Raw genomic sequence first — 18302 nt, 5'->3', positions numbered from 1 at the left:
TCCCCACTCCCCACACTCCCACCCCCACCCCACCATGACCCCACCAGCTGTATGTGTTAAATAGATCTGTCCTTTTCCATTGGCCTGTCCAGCACCCTGCAGCTTTCATTCTCACAGACGCACAGAAAAAAGCAGCTCCTGTCTGCAGAGGCGTCATCTGTAAACCACATCAGGTCCTGAAGCTGTGAGACTTGCACATAGAGTCAAACAGGGCAGGGCTTCAGTGTCATGCTAAAAGGCACATTGGCACTCTTCAGCTAGAATCAAAACTTAGACCTTGACTCAAGACTGCTTGGCACTGAGCAGCAGGACTCTGTCATCCGTCAATCAGCAGCAGACTTCTGTGTGTCTGCTCCTGAGGATCAGGGCCCCCCTGTGTGAACAGTGTGTTTAATTAGGATCATCTAGGCCTCACATGTCTCTCCTGCCTGTTTGATGCAGAGACAAGTTGGGTTTGAGCTTTTTCCCGTTAGATTAGTGTGGAACATTTAACATTAGTGGTTACAGGACATGGTTTATAATCCTGATGCTGCTGTGTAATAACTGTCATGGTCTCTTTGTTTGGAGTTGGTATCTATGATCTCTTCTTTTACTTTGAAATTACTTACCATTTGTATCTCTTGGATGTTTACTTCCTGTCTTTCTCTAGTTAGCTGTGTCCCAGCTCAGAGGCTGCATCCTATGGAGGCTGCATTTGACCAATTGTGTCACAACAGCATGACGAGGCTGGCCCATTTCAAAGGCTCCTTCAAATGCGGGCCAAGAAATGTGTCCTTCTTTTCCTGGGCAACAAACCCTGCAGATGGTGACGCAAAGCAGAAAGTCTCCATAGGCCAGACCGTCTCATTTCAGTTTGGTCTTCACGGTCTACGAAGGGCCACACCTTCGGAGACTGAACTGAATTTGAACACACTTTGTTTGCCTGATGTGTTTCACCTGTTCCCAGTTACCTCTGCCTTCCTTATGTATCTAAGTCTCAGTCAGTTGATCTGTTTAGTCTCCCTGATGCTTCTTTGTGTTTGTTCCTGAGTTTTTGCTTTTGTTTCTGGACGTTTGAGTCCTTGCACCCCCTAATTTGATTTTGTTTCACTTTCAAGTAAGGCTGCAGTGTTTTTCTTGTTTGATAAATCCTTAAACTGCACCATCTTCATTTGTGTCTACATCTGGGTCCTGAAAACCTAAGTTGTAACAATAACTGTAAACAGTTTTATATTTTCATTAATTATCTTACATTCAGTTGGTTGGAGGGGTATGAGTCTGAACAGGTGAAGTTTGAGTATTTTGAACTAGGGTGGGGGTTTCTCCAATATGGGATGGTAGACAGTTCCTGAGGAGGGAAGCAACAACAGAAAAGGCCTTGTCACCCTTAGTTCACCTGGTCCCAACTTTGCTGCACCTTGCTGAAAGTTGAGCCTTGTGCGACTTCTTAGTGAAACGCCCCTTCATTGTGTTGACGTGGGCCCTCTATGTGGTCACTCTCACTACACCAATGGACTGGTTCTTTAGGTCTGAACACAACCTAAAGGTTCAGTATCACTGAACCTGAGGCAACAAGACGAAATGGACAGTTAACATTGTGTTGATCGTTGTGGATTGATGCACACTGATCCTTCATATTATAAAGCATCAATACAAGACAACTCTGCAGAAAAACAGCAATTTATTCATTTTTGTCCCTGAATGGACACATCCTAACTCCTGAACCTGACCACCTCTTCCATTAGTGTGATTCTGGTGGTGTGTGTATATGTAGCACTGTCTAACTAAAGTTGTATTCCCCTTGTATAAATATGGAATTCCATCTACACTGCTGATCATTTACAGTTTCTGTTATCCAGAAATCCAGTGATGTATCTCTCCCTTTTTCCATCATGGAAACACAGTGGGAACACAGAGTGTTGTGTTCCTTCTGGGAGTTCACATTGGAAATACAGCTGCTGGAGCCTCGCTCTGTAAGTGTAGTAATTGTCTTGTTGAGAACAGTCAGTTTTCTGCAGTTAAAACACAACAGCAATAAAAAAGTAGGTCCTGTCTCAATCAGACCTTTGAAACTGTACAGACGCACTTAGGTTCTCAGGCTGCTAATGCACAGTTAGGATATTAGGGAATTTGTGTTTAAGTGAGAGAGGGTTAAATCTCAGCTTTCAGTGGGAAAACAGTCTGAGTAAACAGTGAGGTCGGGTAAAGCTGGAGGTAATAGACGGAGGACGGCAGGGAATATCCAAGGGAATCCTACAGGCTTGATTTGGCCGAGAGAAGCTTCAATCATAAGATCTCAGTCACCTGATCTCTGTGAATCATCAGCTGTGATCGCCAACTGGAGCTTTACATCGTTCCTGCAGAGTCAGCATGACGGCGGACTGACAGGATGGGGACTGGAGGACTACTGGGTCCAGACCTGCAGGAAACACATGAGAAACCCTTTCTTTTCCTCTTTGATAACAAACATCTCTTTTGTTTAGATAGCTGGCAAAGACAGATTTAACTTTGTTTTTTAATGAACTGTACAAGGGTTTTCTTCCCCATTGTTCCCCTTCCTCACCTGTGAAAACCACAGGTGTTGTCCTTTAAACGTGGTGAAGAAGTGTCTCCAGACACAGGAGAAGAGGTGTCTCTCAACTTCATGAATGGCTGTACAGGGAGTCGTTTCCTGGGCATGATGCTGGTTTGCCGCAGCATTTCATCAGCCATGTTGGCGCCACATGTCCTCTCCATGGCCATTGCTATTGGTGATTGTGTTTCCCCGTTGCCACAGTGATGTTACAGCAGATGCCAGTCCAAATTTAAAGCCAAAAAGCAAGAGCCAGATTCATGACTCACCTGTAGCAGTATTTGTTCCTCACCTTAAGAGCCGGTCATGTGATCTCAGACTTCACAGTTTAACCTCTCCTGATTCCTGTCCAGTCAAAGTAAAGCCAAGTCAAACCACTGAGACACAGGACTGAAGTAGCAGAGCTGACAGTGTTCAGCTGACTGAGCTGGTCTTACACCAGGAAACTGAACACAGGTTTTTATTAGAGCTACAACAGATAGAGGGTTCGACAGGACGGGTCTGCAGAGTCAACCCCAGAAACCAGGCCACACTGTGACACTGCCACTAAGTTTCAAAGGGGATCATTTGAATCCTAAACTTAGGTTTACTGCACACAGCTACATTTTCTAAGTAGAAACAATGTGATTTAATTCCACTGTAACAAGTAGATTAGAATTACAGTTACTGGTCCCAGTAACCAGGGTTCAAATTATGGGGGAGGCTGAGTGAGTCTGACCCCTCCGATTAAGATTTGGCTCTATCCTCAAGCCTCTGCTCAAGTGCATCACACAGACAAATTAAAACACTGTAAGTAAATTTAAGTAGCTGTAATTATGTAAAGTATCTATAGATGAACGCTAGCTAGTTTCTCAATTTAGCCTTAAGTTACAGTTTAGCTGGTGCGGCCCGGTAGTCGAGTGGTTAGGGCGCGTACCATGTTGAGCACAAGACGCTCTTGGCAGGCAGTCACTGGTTCGACTCCCGACCGGTCCGACTCTCTCCTGCATGTCATTCCCCTCTCTCTACCCCCTTTCCTGTCAGTCTCCACTGATCTATCATAAAGGCACAAAAAGCCCAAAAAAATGATTTAAAAAAAAAAGTTACAGTTAAGCTAACTAATGTTAGCTAGCTGATAGCACACTCTTTCATTTCCAGTGTTAGCTTGTCATTTTCATTACCAATATAAAATGTCATATATGATCTAATGTTATCAAACACTGCTGCTCAGTCATGAGCAGTGAGACGATGGAGGATCGGTTGTTGTAGAGATATGTTTTGACATCAATGTATCGTTTATTATTGTTTATTAGAGTCTTTTATCTTTAACACTGTCTTTTTTCACTCAGGAATTCAGGAGTTTTACCTGCTGGGTCATTGAACAACATTCAAATATCTATGTGCCCAACACCTCACTTCACTGGAGCATGTTCATGCGCTGTACAGGGTTCAGTAGATGACTCCCTGTTTGTCACTGTATTATTTGCACTCTGCCAATAACTCTCTTCCTTATTTTAGGTGAACTTGAGTTGCTGTCCTTGGAGCTCTGGCCTTAATATCAACTGATGGAGATTCAAATCTCAATAAAAGTAATATTAATGGAAGACATTGTGTCTGAGCTGGATGCATGTGTGTCTAGGCTGTTAATTGCTGTTTAGCAGCTGTAACATTGGTTTCAAAACCAAACATGCAAAGTTAGTGTGAGATCAGTCAGCACGGTCTTTATGGTGTCACACGAGTACCAGTTTAGTGTCATTTTTAAACAGCCAGGGTCCAGTGGACTTCCAGTGTTGCTGTATTGAAAATTGTTGTATGAGTCAAGCAGACCACAGAACATTGTCAGGTGATGTATTGACCCATCATGGTTTTGAACTCATTGTGAACTTTTTCTGTATTAAACCAGACCACAATCTTTCCCTAACCTGAACCAAATCACTTTTGTTGCCTAAACCACAGACAGGAGTCTAGATGCAAACCCCAGTCTCTGGTGTGACAGCCATGCAAACATCCACCATTCACCCCATCCACCACTTGGCAACTATGCTGCTGTTAATAAATTTAGCAGTTCATTAATTTAAAAAATATGTTGCCTCTCATTTTAAAATGACACTAACCTGTTAAAGGTGTTACCAGGGGTGACCAAGTGTCTACATGTTATGTATGTGCACAAACTTCTTCACTCTTTGCCACAGTGCCATCATAACTCACGTCTCGTGTTGATACCAGAACGCCACTGAATGAAACCTTTAAACCATGAGCAGCTTCTCTCTAATGAAAATAATAACCTTGATCTGTTACTTGTGTGTTTGGTGTGGAAACATGATGACAACCACAGACTGTAAATAAAGATGGACGTCACCCACAGGTTTCTGAAGAGCGGTTACGAAGCTCAGAGTGAGCTGCTCCACTGTCAGGCAAAGAGTCGGGGTGTGTGTGGAGCTGAGACTTCAGCGCATACACTCACCCACCTGTCACTCAAAGATAAGATAAGATCACCTTTATTAGTCCCACAGTGGGGAAATAATTCACAGTGTTACAGCAGCAAAGTGGCAGTGCAGAGAACAGGAAAGCTGCAAGAAACTGCAATAACAAATATTTAGAACGATAAATAATAACAATATAATAATGTACTAAATATATAGATACAAACATATTTACAACGACAAAAAAACAAAAGAGGCCACACCCTCAATTATGCATAACTTTAAAACATTTAACATGTAAACAGGTGAGTTCTATAAGATTCAGCCCGTACAGTTGTCATGAAGGAGGAAATAAGCTCTAGAGACCAGAACAGTTTCTGTACCAGGCTGTAAACATGTTTCTTTCTGCTGTAAAGTTGGACATTTGAACATGGGAGTCTGTGGGGACTGACTCACTGCTGGAGCCAGACTCTAGTGGTCATTAGAGGAGCTGCAGCTTTTGCAGCCACTTGGTAATAACCCACTGGAAATAAACAAAACCTGCACCACCACCACTTCTCTAAACTAAATAGTAGCCTACTCATTATCCAGCATTGTGTAAATAAACCACCTGCACTTTCTTCAACATATGGGGAGGAATACCACAAACTACAACAATCATCAAACAAGTGTACATTTTGGCAGCTGGTTTAATAATCTAGTTCTCAGTGGAACTGTTGGTGCCAGTAGTTCATAAACCTGTTTCCCCCTAAGAACCGGTAACATTAGCTAACTTAGCTGGCTGAGACAGGACATTACCTAAATGTAACACGCTGCAGGAGATGCAGAGGATACTGTGATATCAATCAGAAGCACAAGCTTCTGTTCAAACAGTAATGAGTTCAGTAGGAGTAATAGGTTTTCAAAGGTTATTGATGTTATTTATTTGGAGTCGGATAAAAAAGATCTTCACGTTCTCAGTGTTCCAGTAAATCACTACACAGCTTTTGTATGAAGTTGTATTTCAGCTGTCACAGGTCATCCTGTGCTGCGTGATGTCCCACAGTGTCTTAAGAAGTAGAGCAGGCTTCGCATTGCACTGTGATCAGAGGCGGAGCCCAGAAATAAAGACACAAAGGGGAAGAGCTGATCTGAGAGCCGCAGATCTACACTGTCCATCCATCTCTCTGCAGGGATTCACAATTATCCTGCTCCACTCTCACTTTTTCCAGTGTGTGTGTGCCTGTGTGTGTGTATGTGTTATTATTACAGCCAAAGTGCTACCCACGCTGTGTGTATATGTTTGTGTATATCTTGCTCCCATCCTGTTTGTTCCATTCAGCCTCTGTGATGCCACTAATCATGAATCTATCTGCTTCAACTTTACTTAAATCCATGTGTTCTGCTCCCATAGCAACAGGACAGAGGGGTGAGGTGGGGGTGGACAGGGGGTAACATGACATCACTGTGACCAGAGAAGGTCGTCACTAATTAAAGGGTGAGTGGACTGAGGGTGGGGGGGGGGCGTTTCCGTCATTATTAGCCTGTTAGCTGCAGTGTCATTACTATTATTAACCCAGGTGTGTTTTCTCAATGACCCAATCCTCCATCCTCAGTGAATGGAGGGAGGGAACAGAGGTCGTCTGGCCCCGGGGGGATGTCCGCCACGGAAGAGGACCCTGTCAATCCTAGCAACAGCAACACAAACCAAAAAAAAACATCCGGACAAAACCAAACCTTCATCGCCGAGAGGGAAGAAAACTCATCATCAGTGAGGTCAAAGTCTATAACGAAGACGGAAACAGATCAAGATTCATGTTGAAACAGGGAAACTGTGGTTGACCAAGCTGCAGACCTGTTTATTTACATCTCCATCAAGAGGAGGCTGAAGTGATGTACTGCAGGTCTTCACGGGTCCACCTGGTTCACCTGTAGATCAGAGGAATAATGTCAGACAGTCTGCAGGATTGTGGATCACATCTGTGTGAGCGTGCACGAGAACAAACAAAACCAAACAACCATCATCCCTCTGATACGACCCACAGCAGTGTCTCCTGAAACAGCGCCCCTACAGCGACAGGTATACTGGATCTTAGTTGTTATGGTTACAATAATAAACAAGTGGACTGTACTAACAGCAGTGTACCAACCTTTGTCACCATGGTTACTATTATAATGTCATGTCTTGGTTAGGCTTAGGAAAAGATGGTGGTTTGGGTTAAAATTAGTACTTCCTCAACATTAGATGATCTTTGTCGTCATGGTTACAATAATAACAATGAACGGTCATGGATAATAGAAACAACATAAACTGCTACTTTCACATGGGAATCGAACACCGCTCTCCTGGGTCATATTCATCCATCCACCCCAACCTCCTCCTGACGTGGACTTTGTCGCTCTATAAACTACGTCACCGCACTTTTCCCTTTGATCCTGTCATCATTACTATGACCACTAGATGTCGCCTAGCAACAAAACCTAACTATGGGTCATAATAACCTGCTGACAGACGACCTGTGGACTCGTTTCTTACAGGACATTCTCTACAAACCAGGGGTTCACTCTGAAAAACTTTGCTCTTCAGCTCTGCTGGTGGATAAATCTCCACAGGCAGCTTTAAGTGATTTGAGACAAACGGTCACATTGACTGATGTAGATACAAAGCGTGGCTGCCTACCTGTCAGAGCTAATGTGACAGTGCTGTGGATGAAGGGTTACCTGGTGATGGAAGCAGCTGATGTAACTTTTCAAATAACAAAGTATAGCTTTTTGTCCATGGAGGGAAACGTTCACTGTTTCAGACTAGAACAAACTGTGAGCCTCCTTCACATCAACAAATGTGATGATGTGATGTAATTTAAACTGAACAATTTTAGTCATTTGTTCAAAAGGGAAACAGCCAGTTTGTATGATGTCGAGCTCCTCCTAGTGGGTGTGAAAGCACTTATTATAAATCACCTTGGACAAATCTGCCAAATGAATTAATGTAATGAATTTAATGAATGAGCTTCCTTCCTCAGAAAACATCATCGTTTACATCAGCCTACAGTTGCTGCATGTTGCTACTTGGCACAGTGTTGTTACTGTCACATTTAAAAAGGGCAGGAGTGTGTGTTGAGCTGCTGACATGTCTATGTGTGTGTGACCTTGTAACCTTGTGCACAAACCAAAGTCATAACAGGGAACTGCTCCACAAAGCATTGCTCTGCTATAAACCATCGACCCAGAGTGGAGCTTTAGTGTTCATACAGTACTGATCATCTGTGTTCAGGGCTGTATTTCATACCCATCATGCTGTTTGTCGGCTCGTTGGACACGTTGGTTCCTCAGGATGAGAGCGCTGGTTACTGATGTTGTGTATGTGTGTGTCAGTGTGAGACCTTCATGTGACATAACACAGTCTTCACTGTCCTCCTGTTTTTCCTGATCTCAGGACAGTATCAGTCCACGTCTTCAAAAACTTGGTCTGACGCCACCATGGTCAAGATGTGATGAAGGTTTGTACAAAGTGAGCTGGTCAGGACGAGGTTAACACTTGGAGAACCTTCGTTGTCATTAGAGTTGATATTGAGAGTTTGCTGAGATGACTGATACAGTTGAGACACATTCTCCTGTCCCCGGTACTCTGGCTGATTTGTTTTCTGCAAACAAAGTAGACATCGAACTAAGATGCAGCGAGACAGCTGGACAGTCTGGACTCTGTGTGGAAGACATCACAGATATGAATGTGTTTATTTTTAAAAAGTGAGCTGCAGGAGGAAAAGAGGCGAGAGGTGGAGGGGAGGTGTGATTGCTCCCAGGAGCTTTCATTAGCAGGTAATGGACCTGATGACGAAATGTCAGACACACACAGTGGAAAAGAAGCCCAGGAAGTGATGTCACAGGAGCGGAGGCAGCTGATTGGACAGCAGATTCCCAGGCAGCTGCTATAAAACCTGATGTGAAGCCACAACAAGACACAGAAACAGAGAGAAGAGACGACGCAGCAGGACAGACACACACTCCTCCTCCTCCTCACAGAGACTCAGCTCCACACTGAAGGTACAGGCACTGTTACACAGGCACGTTACTGTGTGTGTGTGTGTGTGTGTGTGTGTGTGTGTGTGTGTGTGTGTGTGTGTGTGTGTGCATGTGTGCATTTGTGTGTGAGGGGGGATGCAGGTGTGCACAGGTTCACACTCCTGCAGGTGACACACGACACATCTATTGCTGCTTTAAACCTTTTGCAGCTAAAAGTTTCTACTTTAATTCGTCTTTATTGTCCAGTCAAACAAAATCAATAAATAAGAGTTAATACAAATCACAGCTGCAGAGCCTGTTTCCTCTCCTGGCTGCTGATGTTTTGAGACATTAAATTTTTGTTTTTTTATTTTTTTGGTTCCAGAGCCTTTGATTGTTTTAAAGAGACATTTAGGCTCCTTCTAAGATGAAATATTTGATCTCATAATCTTCTGTGTAATTTCACAATTCTTCAGATATATGATGTATTTTATGTTCTCTGTCTTATGTTGAGGTTCATATGTTGTTATTGCTGCTTGTCTTAACCAGGACACTCCTGAAAAAGATATCTTTAATCTCTATGAGGCTTCAGATTAAGATCTTGAACAGGTGAATGTGGATCACAGGTTTAATTCGCTGTTAAATTAAATTTCCTTTTGGCTGGAAAATCTCCAAAATTAAAGGTTGTAAGAGAAAATAAAAAGCTGCTGGAGCTGAGCGTTCAGGTGTTTTCTGATGGGTCTAATCTATGATGTTCAGTCTGCTGCCGGGCTGCAGGGAGGAAACAGGGTATTTTTGTGAATGGAAGAATTTGCAGAGTGTGTGTGTCTGTGTGTGTCTGTGTGTGTGTCCTCACATGTGCATGAATGAGAGCTGCAGTACATCAGCATCAGCAGTGGTGCGAATGGGAGAAGTTCACCGTGTGTGTGTGACTGTTTGCTGATGTTTGTGTACAAGTGTGTGAGCGTGCACAAGAGTCTCTGCATCATCAAGAATGTGTGTGAAGTTGAAGGCAAGTGTGTCTCTGCTTCCTAGCATCTGTTTGCAGGGAATAAAGTGTGTGTGTGTGTGAGTGTGTAAGTGGGGAATGCAGGGCTGTGCACGGCAGCAAGCGTGCATGTGACGGTCAAAAGGCGTTTATTTGTAGGGATGGAAAATGCTAAATTTAGCCGATGTTGCTGGACAATACACTTCAGCCGTCAGCTGAGCTAAAACTGTCTTGCTCTGTGTGTGTGTGTGCTTGTGTGTGAGACAACTCCAAATCAGGGGAGACAACTTTAAAACTTCAGAAATCTTTAGTCCATGATTCCAGCAGGTTCTGAGTCTGTTGTGTTCACACAGGAAAAGTGACTAATAACCAATAATCAGTCGGTACACAGACCAACAGGAGTCAGGTTTTTGATGGACAACATTATCCCTCAGTGCAATGCACCAAGGAAATGGAAGCTCTACTCAGTGCTGCAAAAAAAAAATCCAAATAACATGGCGGGTATTGGGTGGATGGGGAGATCTGGGAAAACATCACATCTTCAGATAAACATGGTCACAGTTTGTTGGACAAGTCAAACAACCTGAGTTTTGTTCACTAACACAACATGACTGTGACAGTCAGTATAAAGCAAATCATGTATAGTGTTAGCACACATGCCACTGGGACACGGCCTGTGTGTGGTCTGATGTCTGTGACCTCTGACCTCTGCTCTTTATGAAGCTTCTGTTGGGTTCACATGCAGCTGAGAGAGTCAGACATCCTGGACTTTAACTGGCAGCTGAAAACAGGGTGTCCCCACGGCACCTGCAGAGGAGGCAGCAGAGTCTCTGCTAACACACAAGAAACTATGAATATTATATATTAGATTATATTAATATAATATAGATATTTATGAAATATAAATACTTTTACTGAGAGAAATGTACGGTGGCCCTGAAGATCCACACACTGTAACTTAAGAAAATACATGTGTTGCAAATACTCACAACACAACCAAATACACAGACACTGCAGGTAGCACCTGATCCATGCACACTTCCTGTTGTCATCTGTGCTACTTGCAGCATTTGTGTATTTGGTTGTGTTGAATTTGTTTTCTGAATTTGTTAGTGCTTTGTCTATTTTGCATGTGTTTTCTTAAGTTGCAGCACATTGAACTCTTTGGGCCACCGTAGAAATGAGCAGTAGAGCTACTTCACACAGTAAAGCGTGTTATTCATCATCAGTAAGTACATTAATGATGACATGACACATGTTAGGATCTTTCTGATTGATTGATTGATTAGTTACATCCTATGTTGTAGTAATTGATCAGAGCTGGACTAAACCTGAGTTTTTACAAGGATCCACAAACTCACCGCTGCTCTGCAGCTCAGACACTGAGCTGAAGTCAGTTTGATCATCAGCTCAACTCATCAAGTAGAAACAGTGATGGACTCATGTTGTTGTTGTTGTTGCAGATGCAGTTCTGCAGCTGTTTGCTGTTCTCCTGCCTGCTGTCCATCACTGTGCTGCACTGCTGTGTCGACAGCTTCAGAGTCCAACAGCGACCTCAGGTCCAACACACACACACTAACACACACACACAGACATCGATCAGGTGAACTGATCAATATTTTGATGTGAACATTTTCAGAATCGTTTCCATCTCTGCAGCTTTGTCAGCTGTTTTAGCCTCTTTTAGCTCCAGACACTGGACATAGAAACACAAATCCAACTGATCAAATACTAGTTTCATAACCGAAGCACAAAACAAAACAGAAACAACATTTGTAGATTCAGTATGAACGCTCCTAAACTTCACACATTTATATGAAGAAGAAACATTTCAAAGGAAAAGTTATGGGATTTCTAAGCCTGATGTTTGAAATATAAATGTACAATACTGATATTAAAATATATATATAATATATATAAAAATGTTAAAGATACTGACATTGTATCTGTATCATTGTTTTACATGTATCCAGGCTGGGAGTTTTTGTTTGTAGATGTAGAGCATGTTTGTGAACACCCACAGTGAACTCAGACTAATTTCACGTGAAGCCTGTGGTCTTGTTCTTATGAAGCTGAATAACTCGTGGAGTCATCAGATCTGGATCAGAGTTAGGATCAGACGGCGAGGCAGCAGATCAGATTGTGTCCTATCAAATCATCCTGAGGGCCAAATCAAACGGCCCCTCCCTCAGAGGGCCCCTGTGCTGATATCAGGTGATGTAACATCAGGGCCCTGAGGTCTGACCAGCCACAGGACAGAAACCTGGAGGTGGTCTCTGTCTAGTCTGGAGGAAACCTGATCGTCTGACTCATTGCAGGCAGCGGGCGGACAGGAAGTCAGAAACTGCTCGCTGTCAGGGTCGTGACGTAAGAGATGATCCACAACATGGAGTCCTGACGTAGGAAAACAGTGAAAAGAGCAGGGTGGCTTTTCTCTGCTGAGGTTAGTGTTTTCTGTGCGGAGCCTCCCTGATAGAAAACAACATCTGGAGGATTTCATATCAGTCCTGATGTAACTGTTGAAGTCAGGAGTCGACAGCTGATTTTAACTCTACATTCAGGTTTGTTCAGGCTCACAGGAGCTCAAAGTTCAGTTTGAACAGATTAAAATGGACTAGTTCATGTTCAGAGTTCATGATTCTGAATTTTGAACTACCTCCTATCCCCCAGCCCCAAACATAGCCCCTCCCCAAACTAAATGAGTTAGTTTTTACTCATATAGGCTCACAGACAGCTTTGTCAGCTGCGAGGCACCAGCCAAGGCGACTCATCAGAGGCCCATGCAGAGGAGACCCCATGGGCACCGTAGCTGAGGAGATCAGTGAGAGGGGCCCGGCACATGTCCGGGACTGTAGAGTCTTAAACATGAGCTTTAAAATTTTAAAATCTATTCTAAAATTCAGAAGCCAATGCACCTGAGGGGACAGGTAGACTCTGTGTTGTTCAGTGTCTGACCCCTCGACATGTTTCTCAGATGATAAAATCCAGTGTGATGCTGCTGATGTGACTCTAGAAAGTCCAAAGTTTCTGACCTGTGACCAAGTATCAACCCACTGTGACGTCACCCACGGGTTTGTGAGCTGCTGTTTTGAAGCCTCCAGTTTGTAATTTGTCCGTCGCCATCTTAGTTTTTTGAAACCAGAAGAAACCATATTTGGAGGAGAAGGTGGAGCTGAGGAGGAGAGAGGGGTGGATCTGACCTGCTCTGTCCTCTATCCTGATTGTCAGGTACAGTCTGTCAATCACACAGTAGCCCCGCCCTAATGCATCCTCCGCTTTATGGTCTATTTTCCCCTAAATGGAGCATCATTTCAAAAATGAACATCATGTTGTATTGAAGAAGACTTGAAACTAGAGACTGAGACCATGAACTCATCAGGAAAACACTTACTGAGGTAATAAGTCGGTGCGAAGTAGAGACATTTTCACATAGACTTCAATACAATCAGATTCTTTTTACAACCAGTGGAGTCGCCCCCTGATGGTCATTAGATAGATGCAGCTTTAAGGCTCTTCAGCACTGGCTTCACTTTTCAGACCCAGAGCCTACGTCCAGGTTTATAAACAGTCTGTGACAGACACAGATGAGTCAGTTTCCTTGTAGATCACACATGTGCAGATATTTTTACTGACCCCACCAACCTGCAACGCAGCCCTTCACCTCCTCCAAGCTCTGCCTGAACTGTGCGGTACTTTCACTGTAAAAATATTGTTTTACAAACCTGCTCTGATGAACATGCTCTTCTCTATCGTTTACATGGAGCAGTGGAAAACCTGACTGATGTTTGACCTCAGGGTGAAGTTTCAGCACAGTTTCTTATTTCTGCAGCTGTTAACTGTTTATTAACCAGAACAACTGTGTTTTGTGTAAATTAAAATCATCCTGTTAGTGTTAGTGTAACCTCAGGATTCATGACGACGACCACTGTAAAAGTATTAAATTATCTAAATGGAAAACTAAATATACCACACATATGACCACATAGATCATCCATATGACTTTGTTTTCACAATATAGACCGATCCCATCCTTTTATTTCAGTGTATAAACACATCTTGACCTCTCCCGCCTTCTCTTGATTATGTTGATAGACTTATCCCAGCCTTTCACTGTTCTTCAGCACAAACTGTCCTTATGTTATAACTGATTACACTGCTGTGACAGAGTTCATTCTTGGCCTGAGAAACAGCACTTCACAGGAGCAAATTCACCACAAGGTCCATTTAGTTGCTGTTCCAGACCATTCAGTCATATCACATGGTCTTCATCAGCAGACAGAGTTGCCCAGTTGTCAGGTTTTTAAAGTGACCGTGGAAATTTTGATGACAAGTGGGCAACTCCATCTGCTGAGGAAGACCATGTGGTATGACTAAAAGCTCCAGAACAGTTCCTAAAGGGCCTTGTGGTGAGATTGTTTTTGTTCATTGAACTGTGACTTTGTAAACAGATGTAACTCACCTAATTCAGTTTCAGCACATAGACTTATCCCATTCTGTTTTAGCTTCAGCATGTAGACTATCCATCCTGTCCTTGTGTTCCAGCAGGTAGACCAGCCCATGCTGAGGCCTCTGGCAGCTCTTCGGCTCCGTCCTGGAGGGGTGAAGCCAGGGGAGGAGCAAACGGCAAAGCTGCTCCGATTGGACGACCTGGTGAGAATGGAGAATGACGTCATGGAGCCAAAGAGGAAGAGGAGTTTCCCCGGCAACAACGCACCTCTGGACCGCCTGTCGGTCAGCTCCATGGAAACCAAACAGGCAACAAACAAGCAGAGGTGCAGTAGGACAATTGTGAGACCACTTGAGACACACCTGTGGCCCCCCACAGGTAGATCAGACAACTCATCAGAGGAAGACTTGTGACAACAACACAAATGAGTGTTGCTATGATGATAGCAACATCCTTCCTTTAATGATGAGTTTGTTTGAGGCTCCTGATCCAGGACAACATTATTATCAGAGCCACAATGATTAGATGATTAACCTGCAACTATTTTGATAACTGAACAATCTTCAATCAATCTGTTTGTTGGTTTCAGCTTCTCAAACAGGAATTTTTGAAGCTTTTTCTGTGTCATACAAGAAAGTAAATCAAATATCTTTGTGTTTTAGAACTGGAACATGTTATCTTGGATTTCAGACTGGCATTTTTACTATTTTCTGACATTTCATACAATGAACAATGTCTCAGTTATAAAAGAAAATAAATCAGATAGAAAAATAGAAACAATTTGATACAAACAACTTTAAAAGAAGTGAAGAGAACGTAAACTGGAACAGTTCAGAGTCTCTACAGGACTGGGACCATATGGAGGAGGATGGCGGTCCAGCTGTACCTGATCTTCTACTTTAGTGGTGCAAAACCCAGATGATGTTGGGTGAACCTTGGCCTGTTGTGGCCCCTGAGCCATAGCCTGTTATGCCTGGTTGGTGACGCAGCCTGGGGGAGAAGGTGGAGATGTCATGTTTTTAACAAGGAAAACTTCATATCATACACCACTTATATACATACACACACACATAAAAACCTCTGTGATGTACTATAATTATGTTTAGTTGCAGTACCGTGATTGGCCACTGGGGAAACTGGCAGCAAGACAAACATCCAATGTACAAGTTGTTCAAGGGATAAAGTCTTAACTGAATTTTTGTACTGTTTTTCTGTCAGTGTTAAGTCAGATTAAAAAAGGCATTTTTGAGCACATTTCTATTCCTGCCCTGTTCAGATTATGGAATTATGGAAAGGTCCATATTTTAACTTATCCAGTGTTTTATCTGAGTGTTGATCTCTGTCAGAAGATATATTTGTGGTTTGAAGAACTAAAAACCAGCTCAATGTAGTTTTACATCTCTTCTCTCAGGCTTCTCTCTGCATCTATGTGCTGCCTTGTGCAAACCTGCTTTAGGTTTTGTGTGTTGTGTGCATGTTGTTACCACTGCTGTGTTGTTCACCTCTTCGTCTTCCTTTTTGTTTGTAGCAAAGTGGTGGAGTTGCCACGGCGACGAGTCAATCCTCCTCCCATTGACCGGATTGGCATGAGTCGTCTACCAAACAGCAGAGGGTAGGCCACGCCCCCTGCCCCTGACAGCCTGCCCCCTCTCCACAGCACCCCCCTCTGGAGAGGTACAGGAACTATCATCTCATTCACAGCTTAATTTGCACTTAATGAGCTGTTAGTTCCTTTCACTGAGGTCTCCTTCTCTCTGCAGAGGACTCACCACAGATGCATGAAACAGCCAATCACCACCTGCCAGTCACCTGCTGAGACACGCCCACCTCCTGCCAGTCACCCATCAATGCTCCATCTTCATGTTCACTTGGACACTAACCAACCCCAAACCCCTCATAGCAATGAACGTTTAGTGATGGTGCCTTCAGGTGCTGCTCACTAAATTCATCACAGGTGCAGAAAAGTCAGGACCAAAGAAAAGACAAAGTAAAACTCTTTACTGTTTCATTTCAATTTTATCAGTGTTTATGTCCGCAGCAGCACAAAGTCTTAAACAGAAAAACACATTCAAAACCCCCATTTAGTTTCTCTACCATTTTATACTGAAATTAACCAGACATGTCAGATGTTTGTTACACAGAAGCATCTGGGAAGGAAACTGTTTGGAAAAGGTCATTTTCAAAAACCACCTGGCAGATTATTGGACAAACCATCTACATGTCACCGTCCATTAACCAATCAGATTCTGCATTCTGCTTCCTAGCCGGTTGGTAAATCAAACTGACGTCAGTTGGGTTTTAACTAAGACAGTTGAACTGGTTTAATCAGATCCTCTTAATGTTTTGTCTGAATTTCAGTAAATTAAAAATATGTTGTGGCGGCAAATTTCAGAAATCTGAATCTATTCTAAATTTTATTTTGACTTAAAAACTAAATCCCACTCCAGGACAAATCTCATTTCAGTTTCTTTCCAGCCTGCAGCAGAGATATTATTTGACAGCTGACTTTTTTAATCAACTGAACCATTGATTGAAACCTTCTTTTAGGGTATCACCTGAATGCATCATCACCCCCCTCCCCTCCTGTGACTCTGACTGGAGGCGTCCACAGCCTCTACCCTCGAACTGAAACATGACACGACTTGAGTTTCTGTCTCTAGTTTTATTTTTCCAGCTCCAGTGCAGCAGGTCTGTTTCCAGCAGGACGACACGGAGACGCTTCCACTGCACCAGCTGACCAGCAGCACAGGTTAATGATGAGGTCCAGGCCAAACCTCTTTAAAGTGACAGGGAAGAGATATTAGAGTTTTTAAGGAAGTTTTCTTTGAGCAGCATCTAGTGGTCATCACAGGAACTGCAGCTTCACTTTCCTTCAGAGAGAGGTGAGATTTAAATCAGAGGAAAAACAAAGGCAGTCACACAGTCAATATTGTAACCTGCTAAAATATGATGACTTCAAGGTGGAATCATGGTCTTGTATTTTTCAAAGCTTGCAGTGCCCAGTGTGCAGACTCTGTCTCCCTCCTCACTAAGAACAGTCAGTCTCATGTCTGTGTGAAGCTCAGATCAGGAGCGAGGACATGGTTTAGAGCTGAGCTCCAAGATGACTTCTTAAAATGTTTTTTGTTTGACCAAAAGTCAAAAACCTAAAGTTTCACAGTGAGAGATGGAGCAGCTTCCTGTTTCAGAAAACAGTGATTTCTGCTCCAAAAATAACAAAAATAGCTGATTGTTTTTCTGCTGATCAATTAATCAAATAATCACTGTGGCTCTAGCACATGGATGTATTAATCTGTACTGACTGTTAATCAGCGATTTTCAGAGGTGTTGTCAGGTGTGTGTGTGTTTTTTGAGGCCGGTTGTGCCTCCCTGCTTCCAGTGTTGATGCTGTAAGGCTCACCACATCCTGACCCCAGCTCTGTACTGAACACCTCTCACAAAGAAAGAGAATCAGAGTATTTACAAAAACACAAACTCTTCCTTTAAAAAGGAAGCTGAAGCAGAATATTCATTTAAAATCATCACACACCTGATTGTGTTGTGTTTCCTGTGAACAACAGCTTCCTGTCAGCAGTTGGTTCATGTTCATACGAGTGCTGTATCAGCACATCACTGTGTGACGTGAACCGTATAGAAGATCTACAGGCTGACGGAGGCTGACGGAGGCTGGCTGTGTCGGCTGTGACACACTGGTGCAGTGGGTAAGGTTTCCTGGTCAAAACTGAGTCGACTTTGTCCCTGTTGACATTCAGTCCTGTTCACTGACTCTGTTTTTAAATGCTTCTTACTGCCTTGAGTTTAAATGTGCATAATAAAGAGTAAAGGATCACTGTGCTCAAACTGTGTCGTTCTGAAGGTCAAATGTTGCAGTCTATTATCTGACTGATGAATATTTCATAAAAAGTTATACTCAGTGACACAGTGGAGGGTAAA

The 18302-nt window shown here is 43.1% G+C and overlaps 1 protein-coding gene and 1 long non-coding RNA gene across 3 annotated transcripts; one reads left to right on the top strand and one right to left on the bottom strand.

Moving 5' to 3' along the window:
* Positions 1–8832: 8832 nt before the first annotated feature.
* On the top strand, positions 8833–18203 carry ostn (osteocrin). Of its 2 annotated transcripts, XM_071496223.1 has the most exons (5): positions 8833–8976; positions 11386–11481; positions 14468–14694; positions 15898–16043; positions 16130–18203. In XM_071496223.1, exons 2-4 carry the CDS (start codon positions 11386–11388, stop codon positions 15983–15985), a joined length of 411 nt encoding a protein of 136 aa, XP_071352324.1. In that variant the 5' UTR covers positions 8833–8976; the 3' UTR covers positions 15986–16043; positions 16130–18203. The 2 variants fall into 2 exon arrangements, with proteins under 2 accessions (XP_071352324.1, XP_071352323.1); XM_071496222.1 differs by lacking the exon at positions 8833–8976 and having other exon boundaries at positions 11365–11481.
* LOC139631733 (uncharacterized) lies at positions 11362–15628 on the bottom strand. The gene is made up of 3 exons (XR_011693444.1): positions 15256–15628; positions 14382–14569; positions 11362–11497 (listed from the first exon to the last, which is right to left on the bottom strand). It is a non-coding gene; the product is annotated as an uncharacterized lncRNA (long non-coding RNA).
* Positions 18204–18302: the final 99 nt, after the last annotated feature.

Source organism: Trachinotus anak, unplaced genomic scaffold (genome assembly GCF_046630095.1).
Source record: "Trachinotus anak isolate AG129_WGS33_773 ecotype Australia unplaced genomic scaffold, CSIRO_AGI_Tana_v1 ptg000014l, whole genome shotgun sequence".
Taxonomy (NCBI): domain Eukaryota; kingdom Metazoa; phylum Chordata; class Actinopteri; order Carangiformes; family Carangidae; genus Trachinotus; species Trachinotus anak.
The sequence above is the reverse complement of the archived record's forward strand: the minus strand, read 5'-3'. Positions and strand labels throughout refer to the sequence as shown.

Bases quoted from the DNA above. Each gene is read 5' to 3' on its own strand.
- ostn (XM_071496222.1), top strand. From the start codon at position 11,365: ATGTTGTTGTTGTTGTTGCAGATGCAGTTCTGCAGCTGTTTGCTGTTC. The intron at 11,482-14,467 runs GTCCAACACACA...GTGTTCCAGCAG, and splicing joins GAGTCCAACAGCGACCTCAG to GTAGACCAGCCCATGCTGAG. The intron at 14,695-15,897 runs GTGCAGTAGGAC...TTTTGTTTGTAG, and splicing joins CAGGCAACAAACAAGCAGAG to CAAAGTGGTGGAGTTGCCAC.